This window comes from Camarhynchus parvulus, chromosome 1 (genome assembly GCF_901933205.1).
Source record: "Camarhynchus parvulus chromosome 1, STF_HiC, whole genome shotgun sequence".
In the NCBI taxonomy this organism is placed as follows: Eukaryota; Metazoa; Chordata; class Aves; order Passeriformes; family Thraupidae; genus Camarhynchus; species Camarhynchus parvulus.
The window spans coordinates 88,466,524-88,491,303 of NC_044571.1; the positions used below are offsets into that span (position 1 = coordinate 88,466,524).

Below are 24,780 nucleotides of genomic sequence, written 5' to 3' on the forward strand. Positions count from 1 at the left end.
CCTGGGACACAGGCACACAAGAGGCTGGACAGCCCCTCTTCTGCCCCTGTGCTGAGTGTGGGAGGGCAGAGACTTTCACCTCTGTTGCTTTAGGTGGAAGATCCTCTCCAGTCAACAGCTTTGGGGCTGGGCAAGCCAGAGAGACTGGACAGAGGTGGTGATGGGTTCTCACTGTGCTGAAATTGCACTCATGTACTCATCAGTGCACTGAGGTCTTTTGCACAAACCTCATCTGCTTCCAGCCAGAGCTTCAGCCCTTCCTGCTGACTTCTCCTGTCATCAGATGCTTTTCCTCTGGGGCCCTCTCTGCACAGGCTGGGGCTGCAGGCACTCAGCCAAACACACCCTTTTTCACCAGGACTCACTCTCTGACTCACAGGAGAAGCTCCACAAGCTGCCCCTTATTCTTCTGGCTTCCTGAAACACTGACTCCTTGGTCTGGTCCCCTCCCCTCCCATCACCACTCCCCACTACATCACTCCTATCCACATGTCCATGTTGACTTCCCACCCTTCCAGCCTGATCCCAGTCCTGACTCCTTTTCCAGCATCTCCATTCCTTTCCTGTCTGCAGCCTTGCCTCCTTCCCTAGCGTCTCCCCCACATCCTGTTCTCCAGCAGGGAGCTAGCACTGGGAGTTGCATTCTGAATGAGGACAGCAGAGATGGGAGGAATGAATGCCATCATTTAAATCAAAGAAGAACATACCAAACCTGTACAATGACTTCAAGACACATAAAAATCACCCTAATGAGTGGCCAAAAACCAAGCATGAGGTGTTGCTGACTGCTGTGATTTCCTGGGAAAGAGAGTAGTTCAGAAAAACATTTTGAAATAATCTCCAAAATCTGGGATTCCCTCCAGCTGAATGTCTTCTATAACCTGCTATAAATTATCCCATTATGGGGGAAAAAAAAAGTCAGGCATCTGTCAGCTGGAAGAGTCTGTATTGCAGGGATGTGGCTGCAACCAACAACACTTGCTTACCTCCCCTGCTCAAGGACCTTCTCCAGAGTTGTGGCTGGAAGTTAGGACCCCATGTGCTCTGGTTCTGCCCTCCTCTCCAGGCCTGTGCTGCTGGATGTCATTCCTTAGTGCTCCTTTGCAGCACACCTTGTGACAGAGCCATCCCAACACTGTGTGGGCATGAGGGGAGTGGTGGGGAAACACCTGTGGAGCTGTGGGCATCCCTGTGCTCCTCAAAGAGGGTGTGGAGCAGGCAAGGCAGCGTGGACAAGCTGTGCTAACTCAAATATGAGCCTTTGTGCAGGGGGAATGGAGAGCTTCAGTCACAGGTAGCTCAGCACTCTACTAAAGGGACCTGCCTGTGTGGATGGCCATTTAATTAGGAGAAATGCACAACTTGAAACTGCCATAAAGAGTCGCCCTGAAACAAGCAATCTCTCATTTCAGCATCATGTAAAAGAGTTGAGTAGCTCCCTTGGTTCATTCCTGCTTTGATCCTCGGAGGCAGAATTGAATCTTTATTGAGGGCTGCTGTGTCTCCGAGTGCACATTGCGCTCAGTGAATAATAGGCCATTCAGTGACGCATTCCACATTGATCCAGAGCCCAGCTTTCTCTGGGAGTGACCAGAATGCAAGCAAAACCATCTTCAGCCTCAGATCAATCCTCACAAGGGATCTGGCAGGGAAGCAAATGCCGGTTCCTGCTCCAGGGCCCTGTCCTGCCTCTCTGTGGCTCCTAGTTAGCGCTCCAGTGGCAGGAGAGCAGATGCTCCAGGGCAGCCAGTCTAGTTTGAAGCTCAGACTTTGTCGACAGCTGGACATACCACAAGGGTTCAACAAACAAGCAAGTAAACAAGCCTGGGGTGACTTGTTTTCTATCAGAGGAACATGGTGTGATGCCTACAGCATGCACTGGTCAAATCTGAGTTACAGCCTGGCCTGGCTAGGGAGCCAGTTGGTTTCCTTGTTAGTTTAACTATGAAAGGATGCACCAGAACCACAGGCACCGTGATTCTCTCGGGTGCTCTCTAAGCCTTGGTAAAGTGACACAGACTGCAGAAGCTTCTTCCCAAACCAAGGGGCTGTCAGTGGTGGCTATTCTCTGCTAATGTCAGGGGAGTCAATCAAGCCAGGTTAGGACACAGTTTTGCCTGAATGAGTTCATTAATCAAAACATGAATGCAGTGGTTAAATAAACCTACAGTGGATGTTTGTGTTGGTCTTATTATGTGGATTCAGACACATTTGGCAATACCAGGATGAGTTATCTAAGCCTGAAGTGGTTTCTCTCCCATGCCTTTTTTCTGCTTTGCCAATTCTTTTCTTATGTGACATATTACACAAATCACACAAACATCACACAAATGAGATCCAACGCTCTGTGCACCCTGTGTTGGCTGGATACACAGCAAGAACCCTAAGAGGCTCCTTTATAATGAGATTTCTCTTATATTCAGCATCAGGGCCTCCATGACAAAACTGAAGACCAGAAATGCTGTCCTGGATAAATGTGGGTTTCTTGTATCTACTCACATTGGCCAGCTTACTTGTAGCTCCCTATGCAGTGCAGGAATTCTGAGTGCAGGATATGGGGAAGAGACAGATTTTCCCCTTATACCTGCAAGTTAGAGGAGAGCTGGCACAAAAGGGTGACTAAGCATAACACTGCCTCTTCCAGGGTTTTGGTGACAGTTCTTTGTTCCTACTCAGGCAGTCCTGCAGAGAGGAACAAATTGCCTAACTAAAATATAGGGAGCTGAGGCTGTCAAGCAAAGGCCTAAAGAGAGGTATGAGGGAGCAGGAATATGAAGGAGGACAGGAAAAGGCAGGGTGAGGAGAGAGTGGGCAGAAGCAGAAATTGTGGCTAGGATTAAATGGTGGGGCTGGAAGGAGAAGTAGGGTCAAAGCAGGACTCAGAATAGAAATATAGAGCTAGGGGGCACTGAAAGCACTGGGAAAATGAAGACAAGGCGGGTGAAGCAGGGCTCTGGGAGCTCACAGGGACCAGGGTGCTGCCAACACTGAAGCCTAAGCACTTACCCAGCTCCCCTGATCCTTCCAGCTGTTTCGGGAGCAGCAGTTGAATCCTCCCCTGCCTCCTGGGGAGGGAAGGGAAAGCACATGCTCATGGGTCAGCCCTCAGAGCTCAGCCTCACTGCTACAGTGCTGACCCAACCCATGTGGGAGAGATGCAGCACTGTCACAAAATGTAGGTCAGGGGCTGAAAAGTCTTTTGCAGGTTTAAAGGTCTCAGCCCTCTGATGTTTGCTCCAAAGGATGATACATTCCCACTTAAGGATGCTGTTCCCTTTTCTTGCTTCCTTATCTATGCTAGTTGTCTGGCCATCATTTTCCTGGAGCTGAGATGGAGTTCATGTGACCTACAGAGGTACCAAGAACTAAGCCATAGGGATCGTGCTCTGAACAAGCACAGCTCTGAGACCACCAAAAATGAGGCTGTCAGAGTCTGCCCTTGTGCTCCCAGAGCCAATCTTTTGGCCTCTGGCCTTTACCACTAAAGGGCAAGGACAGTACCACCTGGAGCAGGTATTGGAGCAGTGCCTGGTGAGGGGGGAGTCCCTCACACCTGGAAATCTATGCACTGGAAAGCCCAGAAAGAATGATGCATGAAGAAAGTGCACTTAACACAGCTGAAGCCAAGGACTCAAACGTGAAGGAAGGAGTGAGTAGTGGTATGAAACAGCGAGCACCATCCTCTGCACCAGAAGGGCCTGCTGGAAAAGAAGTGCATGATAGCCTGACTCCAAGCATCTATCAGGATGGTGGATGAAGGAAGAAGCTGGTGTTTCACAACTTCTGAGCTCACTTTGCATCCTGGGTGGTTGCTGCCATTTGTTTTCTTCTTTGGTGATAATTGTACGTCGTTTCTGTGCACGGTTCACTGCACAGATGATTTCACACGCCCGCTCGAGCTGTGCTTTATTGTACTTTGTTTAAATATGCGAAATCGTATGCAACTCCATGTGACGTCTTATGCAAATTGCTTCTTGTGTTACTGTGCATATTTGAAATTAATTTGAGTATGATCACAGCCCTGACTCTGAAGCCATTGTTTAGACTGAGCACTCACCCAGCTCCCCTGATCCTTCCAGTTATCTCAGGAGCAGCAGCCTGAGCCTCCCCCGCCTGCCTCAGCCTTGATCCAGAAGCAACGCGCACTGGAGGTGACACAGCTTAGATGAAGGTCATGCTCCAGGCCTCTGCTGAGTTTGCCAGTTAGTGCAGCCAGAAACTGAGTATTTAGTGGGGAAGCTGGAGCACCAAACTCATGTCCCAGAAGGGTCTGCAGAGATGCACTCACAGGGAGCAAATTTTAATCCCTACAGAGCCAAGCCAGACTCTGCACAAGGACATGCCAAGCAGTGGTTCAACAGCTCACCAAGGTATCCAAAGTCATCTAGGCTTAGAACAAAGCACTGGTGTTACAACATCAGGAATTAAAGGTGCTTTCTGGAGAAGCTTGTTAACAATCTGCCCCTCCTGGCAGTGGATCTGCAGATATAAGGCAAATGCTCTACACACAGGTGTTCCATGTTTTTAAAAAGATCAGGTTCCATTAAGAACATCTACTAAACACACCAGCCATAACACAGGCACCAATATATTTTCTACGCTAATCTCTGAACAACGTTCAAGCCATTTCAGCAACATCCTTCATGCTAATTTTCCCTTTTCTCCTCTTCTTGGTTATGAGTCAGCAGCTAGGCTTGAAACCCCTAACCTTCATCGCTGAGGAATGATGTAGACCTCACTCTGGCAAGGCCTTAATCATCTGTTAAAGAACAGAAAAGAGACAGTCAACCACTGAGTTTCCCGTAACTCCCGTTTTATCCCCGGCTCACATAATCCACTGGAACCTGGAGTGAAGTGTTTCATGCAAGGATTTCTGCGCTGGGCAGTTGAGTGCGGGCGGATGCTGGGAGGCAGGGGTGGCTGGAGCTGTGGGCCACATCCCAGAGCTGCTGGTGTCCAGGGCTGGCAGCAGAGAGGAGCAAGGCAGGCGGTGCTCCCAGGCAGGTGCAGCTGCTTCACTGCAGCACCCAGCCTGCAGCTGCCCTGGGAGAGCTGCTGTCAGCTTTCCCCTTGACAGATGCTCCTGGGGCATCCCCTTCTCTCGTCCCCTTTTCCCCTCCTGTGCCAAGGTGGTCTCATTCAAGTGACTGCACACTCTGAAAGGGTGATGGATGGACCCTGGCCAGTAACCAGTACCCTGGCTGGGCACTGAGCCAGTGGGGGAGCTGCCCTCAAAGCCCCTGAGTGCCCAGCTCACTCTCCCCTGGGCTGCAGTGTGGAGGAGCCCTCTTCTGCTCATCAGAAATGCCCTCAGATCTGCAAGACACCCAGCCATCACCTGAAGCAACTGGTCTTGGGCCTGCCTGTCACAGACTGTCCCCTCCAATTTCCGTGCTTAGCTCTCTGCACGCTGGAGGCAGGAGGATGCACATCCTCACTGCCTGGGTAATTACAGCCCTACAGCACTCTGCAGTATCCCCAGGACACCATCCCACAGCCCCACTTCCAGGCGAGCCCCAGGCACCCAGCTTGGCTTGAGCTGCTTTGAGGGCAAAGTTGTTATGAAATTGTCCTGCAATTGCATAATAAGAGAGGACTGGCACAGATCTCCTGGCCTGCAGCAGGCAGCCCCACTGCATCCTCTTGCTCAGAGACTTCCAGTCCCACAACAAGTCATCTCTTGGCCTCACTGCTGCTGTTGAAAGGCTGTTCCAGATACTTGCACTGGCAGGTGGGAAGCTCCTTCTAATTTCCATCCTCAGTGTACCCATGGCCCAGCCTGTGATAACTCATTCTTGTGCCAGCATTGTCCTCAGGCTCAAATTCAATGTCAAAACCCTTTGTTAACACAGAGTTAATGTTGCTTGGTGATAGCTCATTCATTCCCAGAACATTATGTTCATCAAAACGCAAACTTGTGGAAAAACAGGGCATTTAGAGCTAAAGTACATGCCCAGGCAAACCTGTGCACCTTCTGAGCTGGCAGCTGCCAGAGGGACTGTGAGCTCTCTGTCTGCATTCACTGCGTCAAGTAGAAAGTGTTCTGTGATGATCAGTGGGAGCGTTACCTGGGGCCAGAGGGGGTGAGCAAGGAGGGGAGAGCCAATCCTTTGGGGGCAGGCAGGGTGGGGACTTTGGCTGCCAGCTCTGGGATGAAAGGCAAAGTGCTTCTGCCCATGGGATACCGGGTTCTTTCAGTGCACCACTTTCAAGGACAGAAGGAGATTACATGTGATTAGGACGTCCTGGGGTAAAGATTTCACCAGGCACTCCACTCTGCATCAACACCGAAGGCAGCAACTTTCTGGCAAGTGTCAGTTCATAAAAATGCAGCTGTGTGGCATCAGTGCTTTGGGAAGAGCGCAGCAGTGCTCACTGAGGTCCTGACCCACTGCACTGCAGAGTCTCTGCGGTGGGGGAAGCCATCTCCAGCAGCAAGCTGAGCTAGCCCAGCAGGTCTGGCACAACCACAGCTGGGGAGCGCTCCCGTGATGTTTGGCAGCATCGGGCTGTTTGCCCTTTTGTGCAGTTGCAGTCATGCTGTTTCTACCACAGACACTGCTGTGCCTAAGGTGAAGGATGCCAGGAGGCTGCCATGAGCTTCAGCCCCATCCCAGGCTCCACATTAAGGGAATTCAGACCAGGATTGCCAGCATGGCTGCAGAGATGTACAGTGCACAAGAGCCAGGGCTGAAAATTTTGGAAATTTTAATACATGGTGATTGCATAAGTTTCAAGCACAGAAGCAAAGAATGGCCAGGGGGATTGCCCTGTACACCACTGCCCTGTTACCCACGCAGCTGCCATTTCCAGCTCACCTTTCTCACTGCATTAAAACATTAGTGCTTTAGAAACTGCTAATGTTTAAAACAAATTTTCTTACAGTGTTTGCTGCTGGGTATGTATTTTCTAAAGAGTGACTTATAGGAAGTTTAATATGAAGGACAGCCACAAATCCTGCCCTAGACAGGCTGCTCAGCATCCTTCTGTGCAGCCAGGCGTTGTGCTGGGCTCCTATCTCCAGAAGTTTTGGGGGAGCAAGTAGCATTTCTGAAATGTATTCTCTACTTTCTGAAGTTTTTTGTATGTGTAGTGTGTGCAGTACCTGCCTTCTTGCTGACCCAAAAGGGCAGCTGGCCACACTTGCCATAGCAAGGATGTGCAGACGATGGGAGCTGATCTGAGGGAAGCAAAGGGCTGTCAGCTGGCAGGCCTGGAGGGCTCCACTCCAGAAAAAGGAGACAGGGAACAAGCAAAGAGTGCTTTCTCAGGTGGCAGCTGCTCCTCAGACAGAGCCAAGACTTCCGCGACAGATGCTCACTGTGCCTGCAAGGCTGAAGGAAACGAAGCCCCAGGTGACCGTGATGCTGAGAGAGTTCCTGGAAAACACAAGCATCCTTGCTAAAATGAGGCCCAGCAATGATGCAAAAGATTTTCTAGGAACTCTTGAGTATCTAGGTGAGACTGAGAACTGCCCTGAGGATGTGGAGATCATTATGCCAGCCTGTCTGGGAGGAGGAGCTCAGCCAGCTGAGTGGGAAGGAAGCACTTGAACCCACAGAACACTACCTGCTGCATCTCTGGGCTCACTTGCCCTGATCCAAGGACTTGCTGCTTCCAGTGAGGCACTGGGCAGGAAGCATGTGCCCTTGGGTCCCACATTCCTCCAGGCAGAACACCTGGGCACAGCTGGACTCCCTAAAGCCCTGTCTAGAGAAGCTTCCATGTGGAGAATCAATAAATAATCCAGGAGCTTTTGGGTCTAGTAAGAAGGCCCAGGAACAAGTTTGCAACTCTTGTGCACTCAGCTTGAATAGTGGAAAAATACCCAGAAAGCAGACAGCTCTGTGGAGTGTGAGGAACATAAGGATGGAGAGTGCAAAATGAGAAAAGGACAGTGCTCTGTCAAACAGGCAGCACACGCTTATGGATACAGGCAGTTGGATCTGCTTGCCTCTGAAACAGAAGAAATGCATCAAATCCTGATGGGGTGCACCCTCAAGGGCTGAGTGAGCCAGCAGAAGTCATTGCAAGGCCACTCTTGATAACTCTTTATTGGTCACAGCACTTGGGAGAAGTACCTGACACCTGGGGAAAGCAAATATCTCTCCTGTCTTCAAGAAGGGCAAGAAGGAGGATCCAGGGTCAGTCAGCTTCACCTTGATCCCTGAGAAGATGATGGAACAGGTAATCCTGGAAATCATTTCCAGGCATGTGAGTGACAAGAAAATCATCAGGAATAGTCAGCATGGATTCATCCAGGGGAAGTCATGCTTGACCAACTTGATAACCTTCTATGATAAAATGCCTCACCTTCAACAGGGCCTTTGACACTGTCTCCCACAAAATGCTCACAGACAGGTTGCTGATGTATGGGCTGGATGAGCCAACAGTGAGGTGGCTGAATCCTGGCTGAATGGCCGGGCACAGAGGGTGAGCAAGGGCACAAAGTCTAGCAGGAGGCCCGTACCCAGCATTGACTGCTGCTCACAGAGACCCTCTGGGGGATTCCTCAGCAGGGGCAGGCTGGACCAGACAACCCCCAGAGCTCCCTTCCAACCTCAGCCGCTCTGTGATTCTGTGAAACCACTTACTGGGAATGGTTTCTGATGAATGCCACCCCAAGCTGTGCCTGGCTTTGCCTCAGGCAGCAGTAGCTGAATCTGGCTAAAACTGCAGCAGCTGTGTGACAGAATGGGTGACTGCAGGTCCCCAGCCTGCCCTGTGTCCCATGGCTGAGAACTCTGGCACAAATACAGTCATGGCTTCAGCAGATGGCAGGCTTAGCCTCTAACAAGGACAGAATGACTTCTCCATCCCAGGGAGAGGTGGAATGAGGGAAGGATGAAGCTGGTACGGGAGAACAGGACATGATGGACAGGGAAACTCTCTGCAACTACCTCTGCTTCTCATCAGGAGCTGTTCCCTCCTGCCATATGGCTGTGTGCCTTGCCTGCTGGGGAAAAAGGAGCGTCCAGGTGTGTGATATGGGGGAGAAACAGTGGCAAGCTTGCAACGTGTGCTGTGAGTAGCTAACACCGCTGCTGCTGAGCTTAGCTCTTTGGGAACTACAGCACAAGGAGAACGATGAAGTAACCCTGGGAGATAAGCTGTCTGCACTACAGTGAGAGGAAGCAAGGCAGCTGGCGAGTTCTCCCTGCTGATGTTGTAAACACATCTAAAAAAGTACTTCCCTGAACATGATGTTTACCTGAAGCTTGGGAGCCTTGCCCAGAGGGATCTGCTCCACATGCTGTGAAAACCCTGGGATACAATAAAGGCGCAAGCACTGCTGAAACCTGAAAAGCCACCCAGAGTGATGCAGCCCAAGCCTGTTAACTCTGAAAACCTCTCAGCATGTTTTAGTCCATCATGAATTCCAGAGGGGTTCACGGTGCCCAGACTTGGTGCATCTCTGATGTTACACTCTGTGAAAACAATTGTAGCAGACCATCCTTCCACACTTTGCAGTGCTTACCCACCGGGCTCCTGGCAGACTCTGTCATCCCTAGAAACCAAACAGCAGACTGCTTGTCCTGGCTGGAATTGCCACCTTCCCCTTCAGCTGGCCAAAGCCCCCAGCCCCTCTCCCCCAGCCTCTTTCTCATCCCTGTCAGGCAGCAGCTGCACATATGAATTAGCTTCCCCTCCGATGGGCACTTCAAACCTGAAAAAACCCTCCAACTTCAATTCATCAGGAAGATCACATTAAGCCCATCTAATCTCGCTGTCTGACAGGGTAACTGCACTGGCGGGCTGGGGGGGTGTAGTAGATGTGATACGTCTTGACTCCAAAGCTTTTAATGGAGTGAAAGGCACAAACAGTGGAGGGAAAAAAATACAGTTGGAATTTCCAAAAAGATGCACACAATTGCCAAAAAGTATATACAGCTGGTTTGGGGAGATTGCAGTGTCAGGGTGGAAAGGCATTTTTCAACGGGGTTGTGGAAATCGGTAGATTCATTTTCATCACTGAGAGCTTAAGCTGTGTGGTAGAAAAAGCTTTTTAACTATCGAGCAATAAAACGCTGGACTAGATTGGCCAGGGAGCCTTGTCATTGTAGGCTGCTGAGAACAGGTTCAACAAATATCTGTCAGGAATGAGTTGTGCTTACTTAATCTTGTCGTCGGGTCAGGAGGCTGAATTACATGATTGCCTGAGGTCTCGTCCCAATTTCATTTCCCCCAATTAAATTAAATAAACCTCAGAAATCATTGTCAGAAGCAAGCTGCAGCAAGCTATACTTACTGCAACCCCCCACCCTCAGTCAAGTGTTAGATCAGCACTAATCCCATCCAGGTGTAAACCAGGTTCAAGACCTACCACTCTTTCTCCAACGTGAAAACCAGCACAATGAAACCCTTTCAGTTCTGCTGCAGGGGCATGTGGCACATTTACTTCAGACTGGCTTTTGTGTAATTCTCCAAAGAACCGAGCCTTTTCTGAGATGCTGGGTTTTAAACTTCCTTTCTGAGAGAGCTTATGGAAGCAGGCATTGTGTGGGAGAAGCACCAAGAAGTCACCTGCATAAAGAGCACAAGACTTCGGACTGATCTCTTACCCTTGAAGGAAAAACTCTCTGGGGGATGGAGCAGAAAAATGTGGGCTTGTGGGTCTGTGTTCAGCACATCTTTTCTTATAATGCTGTGCTTGTCGTGCTAACCTGCTCTGCCTGCCAAGGAAGCACAGCAAATTGCAGGGAGAGGTAAATCTGTGCAGCCTTAAAAAGAGCCAAACTCAGAAGAGAAAAGGACTGCCCAACTAAATCATGGCTGAGCACCTTCCCTTCTATAATAGCTCACTTCGCTGCCCACATCCCTGTGTATAAAATGGGTTTTTAGAGAGAAGTTCATCCATCCCAGCCTTTTGCAAAGCTAAGGAAGGCTCCATGTCCGCTCATATGGAGAGCAAGGGTAGGCACAGAGACAGACTCTGTTATTCCAGCTCCCCCACACTGCTGCCAGCCCCGAGCCCACTTCTGAACATGAGTGACAAATTGTATACAGCGTCCTAAATAAGATTAACGTAATGATCTCTTTAAGGCTGTTGTCTTTGTGATCACGTCACATCGGGGCTTCATAATCACCTCGTGAATGATGAATGCACCCAGATCTGTCTCCTCTTCTGTCATTTCTAACCAGCGAATCTCTGTGTGTAAAAGACATTCCTGTTAGCAGGAGCAAAGAACAGGACCTCGCACTTCTCTGCTTCAGACTGTGAGTAATTCTCCTAAATGCATTTAATCAGCAAACTTCCTTTTCATGCTGCTTTTTGCTGAGCTAGAGCCATTACTGCAAGGAGAATTATTCCCAAGGCCAGTGACATTCCTCCATGGTGGCAGTTCCCTTTTGACTCCACACATCATCTGCCTCTCCCCGGCATTTTACTCACCTAAAATTCTACTACTAATTCCTTTCACTTCAGCTTATCTAGCTGCCTTCCAGCCCTTACTGCAACAAATGCCCTACTGAAATCCAACTAGATTAGATTTACCAATTTCTTTTTTCACCCAGGTAAGGGAAAGGAGGTAAAGAAAAGGATCAAGTTAAGGGCACACTGTGCTTTTGTTGATAAACCCATTTTGTATTTGATTCCATTTTCCACTTACTGCTGTAGCTTTAATTCTGTTTTCCTTCTGTAATTTGTTCTTAACCTTATACTCTGTTGAGACTAGACTAATGGGTTTGCAGCTGCCCAGAGTACTTTGTTTTCTCTCTTCCTGAAATATAGCTCCTTTTTCCCAGGCCTGACATGCTTACTCTGAAGTTGATGGATATGCTGCAAATCTTTGCTCCCAAAACTGCTGCTTCCTCAGACAGCTTAAAGACCCAGAGGTGTTTTAGCAGCACTGTGGTGAGCACTGAAGGTGGTATGAGAAGTGCATCAGCTGAGCACCCACCCCTCTGCTCTCCTGGTGAGCTGAAAGCCACAGTTTAGGCCATCACAGAGGCATGTTTCTCAAAAAGAGGGGGGCTGAGAAGTGACTTTTTAACTTCTGAAAGGGAACAGAAATCCCCTGGAACTCATCACAGATTCTCTGACTGCAAAGAAACAAGCAGACACCTAAACCAAGCATTTAAAGCAGTTATTAAAGCCTCTCTGGTTCTGAAGGGGTGAGGGTTTTGTGCAGGGAGGGAACTCTCACATGCTGCAATATAGTTTTAAATGACATTTCAGTGATTGCTGCTGTTCAGAAAAACATGGGCATCACAGCTTAAGGAGTCACCCCCAAACCAACCAGATCTTGCTGTTAGGAGATTCATCTGTAATATAAAATGGGACAAGTTGTGCTACAGAGGGTGGTGAGCCAGCTGGAGAAGAGACATTCGTGCAGAAAGGCTTTACAGATGCTAATGCTGCTGTCAGCACAGATGCATTTCCACGGGGCCAAACAAGCATACTGACCTTCTGGCTCCCAGCGTTGTGAAGACACTGAACATTGGCTCTTGGCAGATCAGCAGCACAAAAACACTGACCCACACAAAAAGTCAGGTGGGAAGGGATTTCTAGAAGTCTCTAGTCCAATTCCCTGCTTATAGCAGGATAACTCCAAAGCTAGATCAGCTTGCTTAGGGCCTTGCTCACACAACTTCTGAACATCTCCAAGGATGGAGATATCCCAGTCTTTTAAGGCACACCTTCCCCTACTGAATTGCTCTCAAGGGGAAGAAATTTTTTCTTACCCATGTTCAGAATTTCTTTGTTTCAACATGTGTCCATTGTTTCTTGATCCTTGTTTGCTGCCTTCTCAGAGTCTGGCTTCCTCTTCTCTACAGCTTTTCTTTAGGGAGGAGCAGACAGCAACTAGACACTCCCTCGGTTTTCCCTGTTTAACAAACCCAGCTCCCCCAGCCTTCTCCTTGTGCATTGTGTGCTCTACCCTCCACTGTGGGGGCCTTTTTCTGGCCATGCTGCAGCTGGGGTGTAATCTTCAGGCGGGGCCTCACACTGCTCAGGCGAATGGGAATAATAATTTCCCTTGATCTGCTGACTACACCTTTGCAAACGCAGCCTAGGGGACCTTCATTGCTTGGAGGGCTCGCTGCTGAATCATGTTTAAAATGCTTCTTGATAACTTTTGTGGGGATCTAATAAAATACAGGGGTTATTGCCACAGAGAACTTATCCCCCTACTGGAGCAGGCTTTGGCTGTGCCCACTCAAGAGGGACCCTCTCAGTTCTGATGTAACTGTGATTTTTGCCCTGTGCTGAAGGTCCTCAGCCACTCCTGCTATCCTGACACATCTAATTAGTAATATTTTTCCTCCTTCGAAATTATGGGATTTGTATTCATGGCACATTGGCCAGAATTTTCAGTAACTACCCGGCCTTACTACACTACAGCAGCCAAATTAACTCAGCCTGGAGCCAAGGCTGATCCAATTACAGGTTGTTACATTCCTGCCCAACTGGACCCACCTCCAAGTTCCCAGTCCTCCCAGTTTCTCCCAGTTCCAGAGAAATTTACTTTTTTCACTGAAAAAGGATTGCATTGTTGCTGCATGTGCTTCAAATTCCAGAGTGTATCCCAGGTGTGTGGTTTCTGCTCCTTGCCCTTAACAGAGCAAGATGCCATTATAATGAAATGATTCAGGCAACCAAGCATGTGCAGGATAACACGCATCTGTAACTCTCCATTACCATGTATTTCTAAAAGCTTAAACAACACTAAGCAGAAAAGTTACCAAGCAGGGGAAAATGGAATCTATTTCCATGCAGCAGGAGGAAAAAAAAAAAAACAACAACCCAACAAAAAAAAACCCAACCAAGAATGACGTGCTGAAATGCTCTCTGCTGTGTGCTGCCAGGGGATTTAATCAGCCGATTGCCAAAGAGATGTCAGTTCCCTGAAAAGAGTGAGGACAACACGCCTTGCTGAGAAATGTACTCTCAAGATTAAAATACCAGCTGCAGAATAAACCAAATATTGTCCTACAATCAGCTAAAAATTTGGGTGAGAATGAACAGCCGCCATCCTAAAAATGTGTGTCACTACATCATCACACCTTCCAAGTCTGTCTGTCCATCTCTGCCTACTGGTCAGTACCCCCAACAAATTCAGGTACCACCTGAGCCAGCTTAATGATGCCACGAGGCCTCATTAGGCCAGGTTTACCAGCCCTAGGAGCCAGCCCAGCAGGATCCTATGACACAAAATACCACCTATGTTACCGGGGCAGCCACGGTGAGCAGGGCAGTTTACACACAGACAGCAAACAAAAGGTGCTCAACACAAGAGAGTACAGTGGCACCACGGGAGGATGGTCTGTAATCACAACTGAAGGGCCAGGGGTGTGTGCTTTGTGTTGGGGTGGTGAAAAAAGAGCGAACTCGAGAAATCAGGAGAGTAGATAAAGAAGGAAAGTGCTGAGGTGGGAACGTGACAGTCAGATGTGATTGTGGAGGAGGCAACAAGGATGGGAGATGGAACAGGCAGCCAGCGTGGAGGTGTGTGTTTGCCACCCTCCCGGGCCAAAGCTGCGCAGCAGAAGTTGTTAGAGAGGTTGTGAGGGAGCAATTGTCGTGGTAACCGGCTGGCTTTCTCCACACATGTTCTTTTCAGAGCTTGTCAGGAGCTGGTGCCCTCAGCAGGAGGTGGGAACCCGGCTGTGTTATTCACATGATTCTGCTCCCAGGAGGGAGGCCCCACTAACCTCCACCTACCGCCTGCTCCAGGGCTCTGCTACCTCCTGCAGTCACTTGGCATTGCTGCTGCGTTATGTCCTTGCTGCAGAGTTGTGAACCTCTCTGTCAGCCCCTGCCCAGCTCCCAGGCTGGGCTGGTGCAGCCTGGCCAGCCCTCCTCACACAGCTCCCAGCAAGCTGGATAGAGGGAGGCTGTACCAAAGCTGGCCTTTCTGAAGAAATGAGCTGGTCTGGAGACTGGCCTGGGCTCTCCACTACACACATCATGTTACTTGCTGTGGGGCCAGCTCTCAGCCAAGCCTGTCTCTGTGCATGAGCACAGCGTAAGGAGGGCACCTCTTCACCCCACACTGCCCCTCCTGCCTCCAGCACCAGCAGTTTTACTCCGGTTTTTATTCACCACACTCCTCAGCTGAGCCCAGCCTGCCAGAGTTATGAAATCCTAGAAGCCCTAAACACACACACACACACACATGGGACCTGGGCATGTCTCACCAGGAGAAACTCATGGAGGCAACCAGGATGCTCTTCCCTGGTGTGGAAAGGAGCAAGAGCTGCCAGCATAAGTAAAGGGAGAAAACAGAGAGCTGGGAAAGAAGGTAAAGAGATCAGCTGTACTCTCCAGAGACACACAGCCGTGTTTCTCTGACTTTGCCTCCTCCGAAGGAAAGGAGATAAGACAAATCAAGTGTCTGTGGCAGATGTTAGTCACTCTGCCTCACGTGCTGCTGAAGGGTGCTCGGCAGTGCGGGGTGGGAGGGGGAGCAGAAAACTCCAGGCACCCTAAGAAAAATTAACCACTTTGTCCCAATCCTCAGGTGACACTTTCCCTTGCCAGGTATAGGGCATTCTGACAAGAACTCCCAGTTTTCAAGTCCAGGCCAGCCCTCTTTAAGGACACTCACTCCTGTTTCTTCCTAGGCAGCATGCAGGGAGGAAGGAGGCTATAAAGGACACTCTGGCAAAGAAGAGAGAAGTAAAAGAGATGTCAGTGCCAGCATGGAGCTCCTCTTCCAAGGCATAAGACTGAATACATTTGCTGCGTTGCAGAACGAGGAGGGAAATGTCACCTTCAGAGGTGATCTGACAATCACAAAAATAAATTACATAGAGGAGAGGAAAAAAAAAACACAACAAGATGAGCATTTGTGAATATTCATGAGCAAGTCAAAACCCCCAAATTAACAAGGAAATTAATTTCCAAACTGATTAGGCTGCCAACTCCTTTTATTTAAATAAATCAACAATTGCCTTCGCGTGACTCCTGCTGAAGAACGCAGAGCTAACCCTGACTCCTCCCGGCGGGAAGTTTGGTGCCGCCTGCGATGGCCAGCGCGTTGTGGAGACGGGCAGGAGCTGCGGCCGGAGCCGCGGGCAGGTTTCCCTCTGCCCCTGCTCCGGATGCTGCGGTTCCACGATCGCCCGAGCCGATCTAACCGCTGGCTGCTGTGCTTGTGCTCTCCCCGGTCCCACCCTCTTACTCATGCTGGCTCGGAAAAGCTGTTCCAGCATGCCAAGCTGGCAGAAAACTCACGCAACAATTAAAAACGGAGGTTTCTGTCAAGTCAGAGCACTGGAAGCAGCTCAGCCAAAGGCGCAGCCCCACAGGTGAGGGAGGTAACCCAGCCTGACCTGGAGGTGGGCCCAGCGCCAGAGTTAACCCTGCTACGAGTAGCGGAGCGAAGCCTCTCTTATCCTGGAGTGTCCGGAGCAGAGCAGCACCAGCGCTGCTCGGTCATTTGTTGGGGTGTCTGCAGTGCGCTGTGGGGCCGCCCAGCCGGCCGGGATAGCGGAGTGCCGCAGCGGCTCCGAGCCGTGTCCCGCAGGAGCAGCCGGGCCGTGCCCCGCACTCGGGGCACCGAGCGCCTGCTGCCGCCAGCGCCAGCGCACGGGAGGCAGCGGGAGGCTGCCAGACGGAGCTTGGGTGTGCTGAGGCTGTGAGAGGGAGTGCTCAGAGACTGGAACGAGGGCGAGCTGCAGCCCCTGCCGGGGTCAGGTGTGCACGGTTACACACGCAAGGACAATTGGTGTGTGCGTGAGGTCACACGGAGCCGCCGGGACAGGGTTGTCCTGCTGCCCTCCTGCTCCCGGCCCTGCCCTCCTGCTCCCGGCAGGCAATGGGATGGTCCGGTTAGCCCATTCTGGCACAAGGCCAGCTGGCGGGAACTCCGTTCTGTTGGCTCAGCAGGACAAACACGTTTAGCAGCGTGCCAAGAAAAGCTCGAGCCAGCGCGGGCTGGGACCATCCCAGGCGCTGCCAGCCAAACTTTGGGACAACTCCCCTGGATCATCGCGGCGGGCCGGGACCGTCCCAGGCGCTGGCAGGCACAGCGCCCGGGAAAACTCCTCTGCACCGGCCCCATCCCGCGCCGAGGCGGAGGCGGTGGCCGAATTACTATTCCCGGTGGTCATGAATATTCATGAGGGCGACCGCCTCTCCCCCCCTCCGCCCGCGTCACGTGACGCCGCGAGGCCGGAAGCGGCCCTGCCGGCCGGGCTTGGGACACCGCGCGCCCGCCCGCCCCCCGCCCGCCACAGGCACTTCCGCCCTTCCGCCAGCCCGGTCTGCCCCGCGCGCCGGCGCCCTCCGCGCTTCCGGTAAGCGCGCGCGCGGGGCCGACCCCCGCCCCGACCTCCGGCCGCGGCCGCCTCGCCGGTGCCCCCGCCCCGGGCAGCCTCCCCCGGGCCGCAGCCGCCGCTCCGCCGCCCCGTTTTCAAGCGAAACCGCTGATGACACCGTTCCGCTCCTCTCCGCGACCCGGAAGGGCCGAGGCGCGGCCCGCCCCCTGACCCGGAAGCTCCTCCCCGCTGTCTTTCCGGTGAGGAGGCCGCCGCCGCCGGAGCCGGGCCGGGGCCGCCGCTGGGGGAGCCCGGTAATGTGCGGGGCGGCGGGACCGCAGGCGGGGGGCCGGGCAGCGGGACTTCCGGGGCCGGGGCGATCTGGAAGCGGAAATGGAGGAGGGCGGGCTGTCTGTCTGTCCGCCCGCCCGTCTGTCCCGGCGTCGGCGGCTCCGCCACGGGGGAGCCGCGCTCCGGGCCGGCCCCGCCCTCGGCCGCCGCGGGGGAGGCGCGTCCGGGCCCCACGGGGAGCGCCTGCCCCGCTATGGCCGGGGTGCCCCGGCCCGCGGGCCCCGCGGAGCGCCGGCCGCTGCCATGCGGGGCCCCGGGCGCCCCGGTAACCCAGGCGGTTTGTTTGCAGAGCCGGCCCTGGAAGGAGGAGAAATGCAAGAGGAGGGAGAGTGAGAGGGGTAAGGAGCTCCCGGAGCTGCGTGAGTGACCCCCGCCCCTCAGCCGGGGGCTGCCGCGGGCTGGGAGGAGATGGGAGACGGGAAGGGCCGCGGGTCCCGGAGCTGGGGCCGTGAGGGCGTTTGGGCTCCAGGGAGCGGGAGCAGGGATTGAGCGCCTGGAAGGAGCTGAGGCGCAGGGGATGCCTGCTGCCAGGCACCTGTTCCAACTGAGGCTCGCCCGGTCGGGGTGGAGGATATACAAGTGTTGGGGAACGGCACCAAAGTTCTGTCTCTGCTGTGCGGGTTTGGGATCCAGGACTTTTGATACATACATTTTGATATTCCTGATGTGTGTTCAAATGCACCTGTTCTAAAGGTGTAGCAGCGTTTGAACTTTCTGGTGCTTATGATTACCAGGGAAGTGTTTTTGCTTTTGTTGTAACAGCCTGTGTGGCTTTCAGCATCGTTAGTATTTTGCAGCAATTAAGCCTAAAAGCTCCTTGTCACTGAACAAAGATCTTGGGCAGACATAAAACAACAGTCTAAATTGTTCCCAAGCATTGCTCAGGGCCTTTTGTTGACTGCAAACTCCGTGCCGAATGGGAAATAAAAGCCAGGCATCTGGAGAATAAAGAAACCCGTGTTAAAAGTCAACCTCTGAACAAATACCTGCACATCCAACCTTGATTGTGCCTTCCAGAAACACAGCTTGTATCTCACCGTATATTTGCACGTGCTTTTGTCTGTCTGTTTATGATTAAAGTGCTGAGCTGCCAAGAAGTATAAATGCAGCACGTTAAAAGTATGTGATTCTGTGAGATGTAAACTCCAGATCCCTTGTCCCTTGTGAGTTCTCTGGTGCACTCGCTTGTTTATTTGGTGTATGTACATTTGTGGTGTGTACACAGAAAGTGTTTTTGGTTTACATCAGGAGGGTACGTTGACATCTGTGTGATACTAGACTGGTGAATAGGAAGAAGGTCCCATCTCTGGCCTGTTTGTGGAAGCTGGGATGATGAAGGCCCTGCAGTGGGAACGTGCTGTGGTACAGGGTTGAAGCTCCAGCCCATGTCTGGTAGTTATAGAGCAATTGGAAGGGTTACGAGCAGAGTTCTGGTAAAGTAAGTGTGAGCAGCGTCTCAGTGGGGGCTGCCAATAGGGGTGCATGTTTTCAAAATACCCTTTTAGCCTAAAAATGGGGTAGGGGAGGGACAGCTCTGGGTACTAGGCCAGCAGGTTGGTGGAGGAATCTTACCTTTGTTTTCTGCCTTTGGAAGACTGGCTTGCTAGTGAAATTGCATGAAAGCTTCAACTTTTACACCATTTCTCCTTTTCCTCCACATTCTTATAACTCCATCACACTTCAGCCTTTCAAGCCAGAAGTTTGAGGCCTGGTAGATAATATGTATGGTCAAGCATTGAGATTTTTGGATGGAGAGGTAGATTCTGAGGGAGTCTAATGAAATCAGTGTAGCTGTCCTTTGAAGAATGAGTACAAGCCGTGTTTGACTTGCACACACTGTAAGCTGAGCAAACAAAATTTAGATTCTCTGTGAAGTTCTGGTGCAAGACAAGATGGAGACAAGCAGCCACTGAGTGCCCTGGCCTCTGCTAGTCTGGATTTTGGAATCTGGAAATGGACTTGCCTTTTATTACTTGTTCTCTTTAAATAAGAAAGCTGTTGTGAGTTTTTTTGCTTAAATTGGCATCTTTCTGTTTAACTCCTGAAGTTTGCAGTTGCATCCAAGGGAGTCTTGGACAACTACAAAGTTTCTCTGGAAAATGTATCTGATTATTATTATTATTATTATTATATGAGACTTTGTGGTTTTGGACAGTCAGGTTCACTTTGGTGTTTTTGATGTGGAGGCTAAGCAAATAACTGCTTATTTATTTTAAAAACAAAACAAAACCCAAGCAAAAAACCTCAAACTTGGAAATTCCAAACAAAATACCACTCTTGATTTAGGTGGTGCTCAATTGCCAAGGATGTGTTATCTTCTCATGTGTGCCCATCCTGTGGAAGAAAAAAGTCATGTAATTAAGCGTTACATGCAAAGGGCTGTGCTGTGGGCAGTGTACTTAATAATTGATTTGGCTCAGAAAAGAAAGCAGAGGAAGGAAGGTAAGAGTCTTGCCCCATCAGCCTCTGATTGAATCACAGCAGTGCAAATCCAGAGTAATTCAGTCAGGCAGCGAGCAGTCTGACTGCATGCCACCAACGTAAGGTAAATAATTTATCCTTAAGTGTGTTTATTGGTTGATTTGCAGTGAGTGAGTGAGTGAGGCAGGAGTACTTGGCCTTGCTGTTGCATGAGCAATTCATAAAAACAAAATTATCGGGTAATTTGGTTCATTTAAATACTGCTTCTCCACACAGAGGAAAATTATCTTTGCATTTTGGCTCGCACACAGCAATTCCACATGTATTTATTCTGCCTTGATATACTTCTGTAATGTGTTTCATGCTACTGGGGGCATCCCTCTGAGCTCCCCTGAGCACTGAGACAGACCCTTCAGAAGCAATATTGTTCAATTATGAGACCACTGACAGACCATAACAGAAATATGAGTAGGACAGTTTGCAGGTAGCTGCATGAAAAACCTACAGTGGTTGTGCTCTCTGCCAAATGTATTCTGAGCATAGTTCTTACCTACCACTTATGCCATATTTGTTTAGAAATAGATGTATCTGTTTTCAGAAAATATTGTTTTGTTAATTTCTTTAGGTTTTGAGTAGTGTTTTTGCAAGTGTAACAAACTTTTTCCACTAATGGTATTACACAAAGGAATGTAAGGATTAGAAAGAAAAGTGTTTCTTCAGTCAGGTGTTCCCAAAGAGATTATACCTCTGCTCAGGAGACTCTCTTTTGGTGTCTAACTTGTCCTCTGAATGCAGGGAGAGTTGAGATGGAGCAGTGGGCACTTGGCTGTGGACAGATTCCTGCAGAATTTTGTCCCAAAGATGGGAAGAAAATGGGCAATGGAGAGCCATGACATGATCTTGCTTGGAAATAGGGTATCTCAGGAGCAAGGGAATCAGGTTATTTTCCTACTGCTTAGTCTCATTGGAGGAGAGCAGGAATATTGAATAATATTTCTGTGTTGCTTTCAAGAGTGGGGCTGGGGTGGCAGCAAGAAGTTAGGAGCCCTGAGTTTGACTTCTTGGCCTGCCGTGGCTGTCTGTTATCTTGGGCAAGTCTGTTTCCCTCTCTCTGCCTGTCTTTCTTCCTGTGTAACATAATGCTAATGTCCCTTTGCTGCATCTCAGTCTTTAGTGTTGAGCTGGGGTGGAGGGACAGGCAAGGTCCAACATTTTCACTGCCTGTGGGGTCAGACTGTCTGTGATGGGGAAAAACAGTTTTCATCTGTATTTGCCTGCTTGCAGATGCACAGACTTCATTTATGCCATGTACTTGGGTGGATGATAATTGGGAAAATTTGGATGTGTTGTGGGTTTCTAGTCAGTCCTGTTTTTTGCAGAGAGGACTACTGGGCAAGGGACATTTCAGATGGACCCAAGCCCGTGGGAATAACAGGCACCTTTTTCCCCTGAAAATAATTTTTTTTAATTTGGGCAGATAGCTCAAAAGGGGGTAGAAGTTGCTCAAGAAAGACAGGGGAGAATAAGGAACTGTCACAGCATTAGACTGAGTCAGTTCCATGTTGGAGTCTCTTTGAGTTTAATGGTTTTTTTGTGTGTGTTTGTGTGTCTGTCTTCCTTATCCTCCATTCCTCTTCCCTTCCCCCTTCTTCTTGCCCCCTGTGCCCAGCTAGGATGGAAGAATCTCATTTCAACTCCTCCCCGTACTTCTGGCCAGCAGTGCCCACCGTCTCGGGACAGGTAAGATCTGCCAGCCTGTTATGTGCAGAAGTTTACAATGCATGTTGCACAGTGAGTGTTTCTGTTGCATTTCTTGCTCAGCCAAATGCTGGGCAGAGCTGTGCCAGGGTATGCTAAGACCTGTCCTTCCCCCATTTAGATTGAGAACACCATGTTCATTAACAAGATGAAGGAGCAGCTATTGCCCACAGAGAAGGGCTGCAGCCTGGCTCCCCCCCACTACCCTGCCCTGCTGACAGTGCCCACCTCTGTGGCGCTGCCCACTGGGATCTCCATGGACTCGGACACCAAGCCGGAGCAGCTGACACCACACAGCCAAGCTCCCGTGACTCAGAACATCACCGTGGTACCAGTGCAGTCTGCTGGGCTCATGACAGCAGGTGGGGCACTCCAAAGGCTTCAGCAGTGTACAGAGGGGACTGTGGGATGAGGAAACACGAGGTCCTGGAGAATCCTTACTGGTCTGTAGATTATTCCTAGCCTTACTGGCGGTGTGGACTGCCTTGGTGTGGTTTCACTGTGAATCTCTAGGCACTCCATACATCCACCCTCTTTATGGAAGTGCAGCTTCCAGCAGGGGAGACTGGGAATGCTTTGGGAGGGGAAGCTACCCTTCTGTTTGTGTTGTAGTCAAAAGTAGGTGCTTCTATGGGATAAGGAGGTTGGGCATAATTGGAGATGTAATAACTGACTTCCTTCACCTTCCTTTGTTTGCAGGTCCTGGTCTGGTGATAACTTCCCCATCAGGTTCTCTGGTGACCACAGCTGCTTCTGCCCAGACCTTTCCCATCTCAGCTCCCATGATTGTCTCTGCGCTACCCCCTGGCTCCCAGGCAGCCCTGCAGGTGGTGCCAGACCTGTCCAAGAAAGGGACAACCACCCTCGCTGAAGGTGGCGGGGCTGGGGGAGTTGCCCCCAAACCGCCCCGGGGCCGCAAGAAGAAACGATTGCAGGAGTCGGGGCTGCCAGAGATGAGCGACCCCTTTGTGCTGACAAACGAGGATGATGAGGACCAGCACAAGGATGGCAAGACATACAGGTGGGGAGTGGGGTTAAACATTGCATGGGGATAGGGGTGTAATCCTTCAGAGGGTTACATGGGGAAGAAGAGATCTCTGCCTTGTACCTAGAGAGTCTCTGAGTAGAGAATCTTTGAGCTGCAGAAAGAGTTGAGTTTTCTTTCTGGTCAGGAATATACAAGCTGATGGGTTGACCCAAAACTAAGGATTTCCTTCTAGTCGACAGTCTTGATTTCCTGAATATATAGTTGTTAATGTTACTAGGTTAGTTAATGACCAGGATGTTATGGAGGCTAAACTACATCCTTGGTGGCACAGCCAGGTAGTATGGCTGGTGTCCTGCAGAGTGCAGTGCTGGCTGGTGCAGCTGGAGCTCTGCTGGTGTAGCAGAGAGCCCTGCTACACCTGGGTGCTCCTCACTTAGAGCTCCAGTCTGTCCAGTGTAAAGACTACAAACTGGAGACACACAGAGCAGGAAGTGAACTGTGGTAGTAGTGTCTGCTCCTGTGTGTATTGCCCCATGTGATCTCCTTCTATCTCAGCACTCCAAACAAAACAATGAAAAAAATTTAATTCTGAGTTAAATATTAAGGGTGTTTCTGAGCCCTAAATGTGTCAGATAAGAGGGAGGAGAGTTCTGAGCCCTGAGGTTGGGTTTCTGAGCTTGGAGGGATGTGGCTTGAGTTTACGAGTGATGGGGAGGGGAGAGATAAGGTAGGAGGGAATACTTGAACCAGAGGATAAGCAGTGTGGGTGTTTCAGAAAAAGTGGAAACCAGACAGAGCAGAAAGTGGTAGGCAGTAAATGTGATGGTCTGTCTCAGGCAGGAAGCAGGAGCACTTTTGGGTGATTCAGTGATAGGTATTTCTGATGGTTGATTAAGATAAATAAGAGGTGAAGTAGTAGCCAAATTGAAACAGAAATAGGAGATGGTCCCTAGGTCTTCTCACTTGCCTATAATGTGCCCAGGATCCTATATGAAACAGTTTTCCTTTTATCATCCTAGATGTACTTTGTTTTGGTACAGATTTAGCTACCTTTCTGGAATTATGCCTTAAGAATATGAAGGCATCTACATAGAATCTGTGCGCCCACCCCAGGCATTTTTTCACTTTTAACTATAGCGTTTTTTTAATGTTTACATTTTTAATCAACACAGTTAAATGGGTACAAAACCAGGGCTTGGATCAGCCTTTTTATCTTAGCCAATGTCCCAGTTCTTCCACTTTGAAAATATAATCAGCGTATGGTGAGGAAGGGTGGGAGTGTTAGGTAGCTTGCTATTTGTAATCCCACCATTTATTTTGGGCCATAGCCACAGATCCACACTACTCGAGCTGCTTACAGTCTGGGTTGCTAATTAGGTTGTTAAATATGTATTTACAGGGGACACAATTGGCAGTGAACGCTAGAATTAAAGCTGAACCAGGGCTTTAATTATAGCTCCTTGTTTACTTGTAAGTTTGGAAAAAAATGCCCAAGACCAGGTGGAGTGACTCAGCAGAAACTTTATGAACACGCATAGTCTGCGTAACAGCTCATGAAAAAGCCTTTGCAAGGAAAAAACAGATGAGTATGTATGTGGGCACATGTAATTTCTTAATGTTTAAGATTTCTTTATGTTTTATCTGAGTTTGTTACCTCTTTCACCAGCTCCCACCCTAAGTAGGCCTTCCTCTGAGCAGTGCTTAGGTGTGAGAGAGCTAAATTGAGATTTACTGAAGACCACCAATAGTGGTGCTTCAGGAGGCAGTACTTCTGCCCTCCTTGAGATCTGCTCTTTGGATGATGCATCCCATGTGCAAGTTTGGAACTAAAAATGATTGGTGGAAAATCAAGGAAAGCGCTATATTCTCTTGGAGCTGTGGGAGAGAAGACCTTTGTGCAACGTAGTAAAATCGTTTCTCTATAATATGCATATGAATAGACTCACAAGTTAAAACGTTGAGGAATGCTGGGATCCTTCTGTATTCTAGAGGATGATTTCAGTAGTTCTCATCACTACAGTATGCAGACATATGCTAGCTAAATTAAGACTGTGGGT

General features: G+C 50.0%; 1 protein-coding gene across 10 annotated transcripts in view; it reads left to right on the top strand.

The window, feature by feature from the left end:
• Positions 1–17,198: 17,198 nt before the first annotated feature.
• The window catches only part of ZNF384 (zinc finger protein 384), a 28,159-nt gene continuing 20,577 nt past the window's right edge, over positions 17,199–24,780 (top strand). For 2 of the 10 annotated variants that reach the window (XM_030944785.1, XM_030944737.1), the window contains exons 1-6: positions 17,450–17,519; positions 17,846–17,894; positions 18,805–18,994; positions 21,651–21,717; positions 21,857–22,097; positions 22,435–22,756. In XM_030944785.1, coding sequence (XP_030800645.1) covers positions 18,942–18,994; positions 21,651–21,717; positions 21,857–22,097; positions 22,435–22,756 — 683 coding nt within the window. In that variant the 5' untranslated portion in view covers positions 17,450–17,519; positions 17,846–17,894; positions 18,805–18,941. Of the gene's footprint in view, positions 17,245–17,282; positions 17,520–17,845; positions 17,895–18,192; positions 18,995–21,646; positions 21,718–21,856; positions 22,098–22,434; positions 22,757–24,780 lie in introns of those variants that run through there. The other 8 variants (XM_030944750.1, XM_030944744.1, XM_030944763.1 and 5 more) reach the window with 8 other exon arrangements.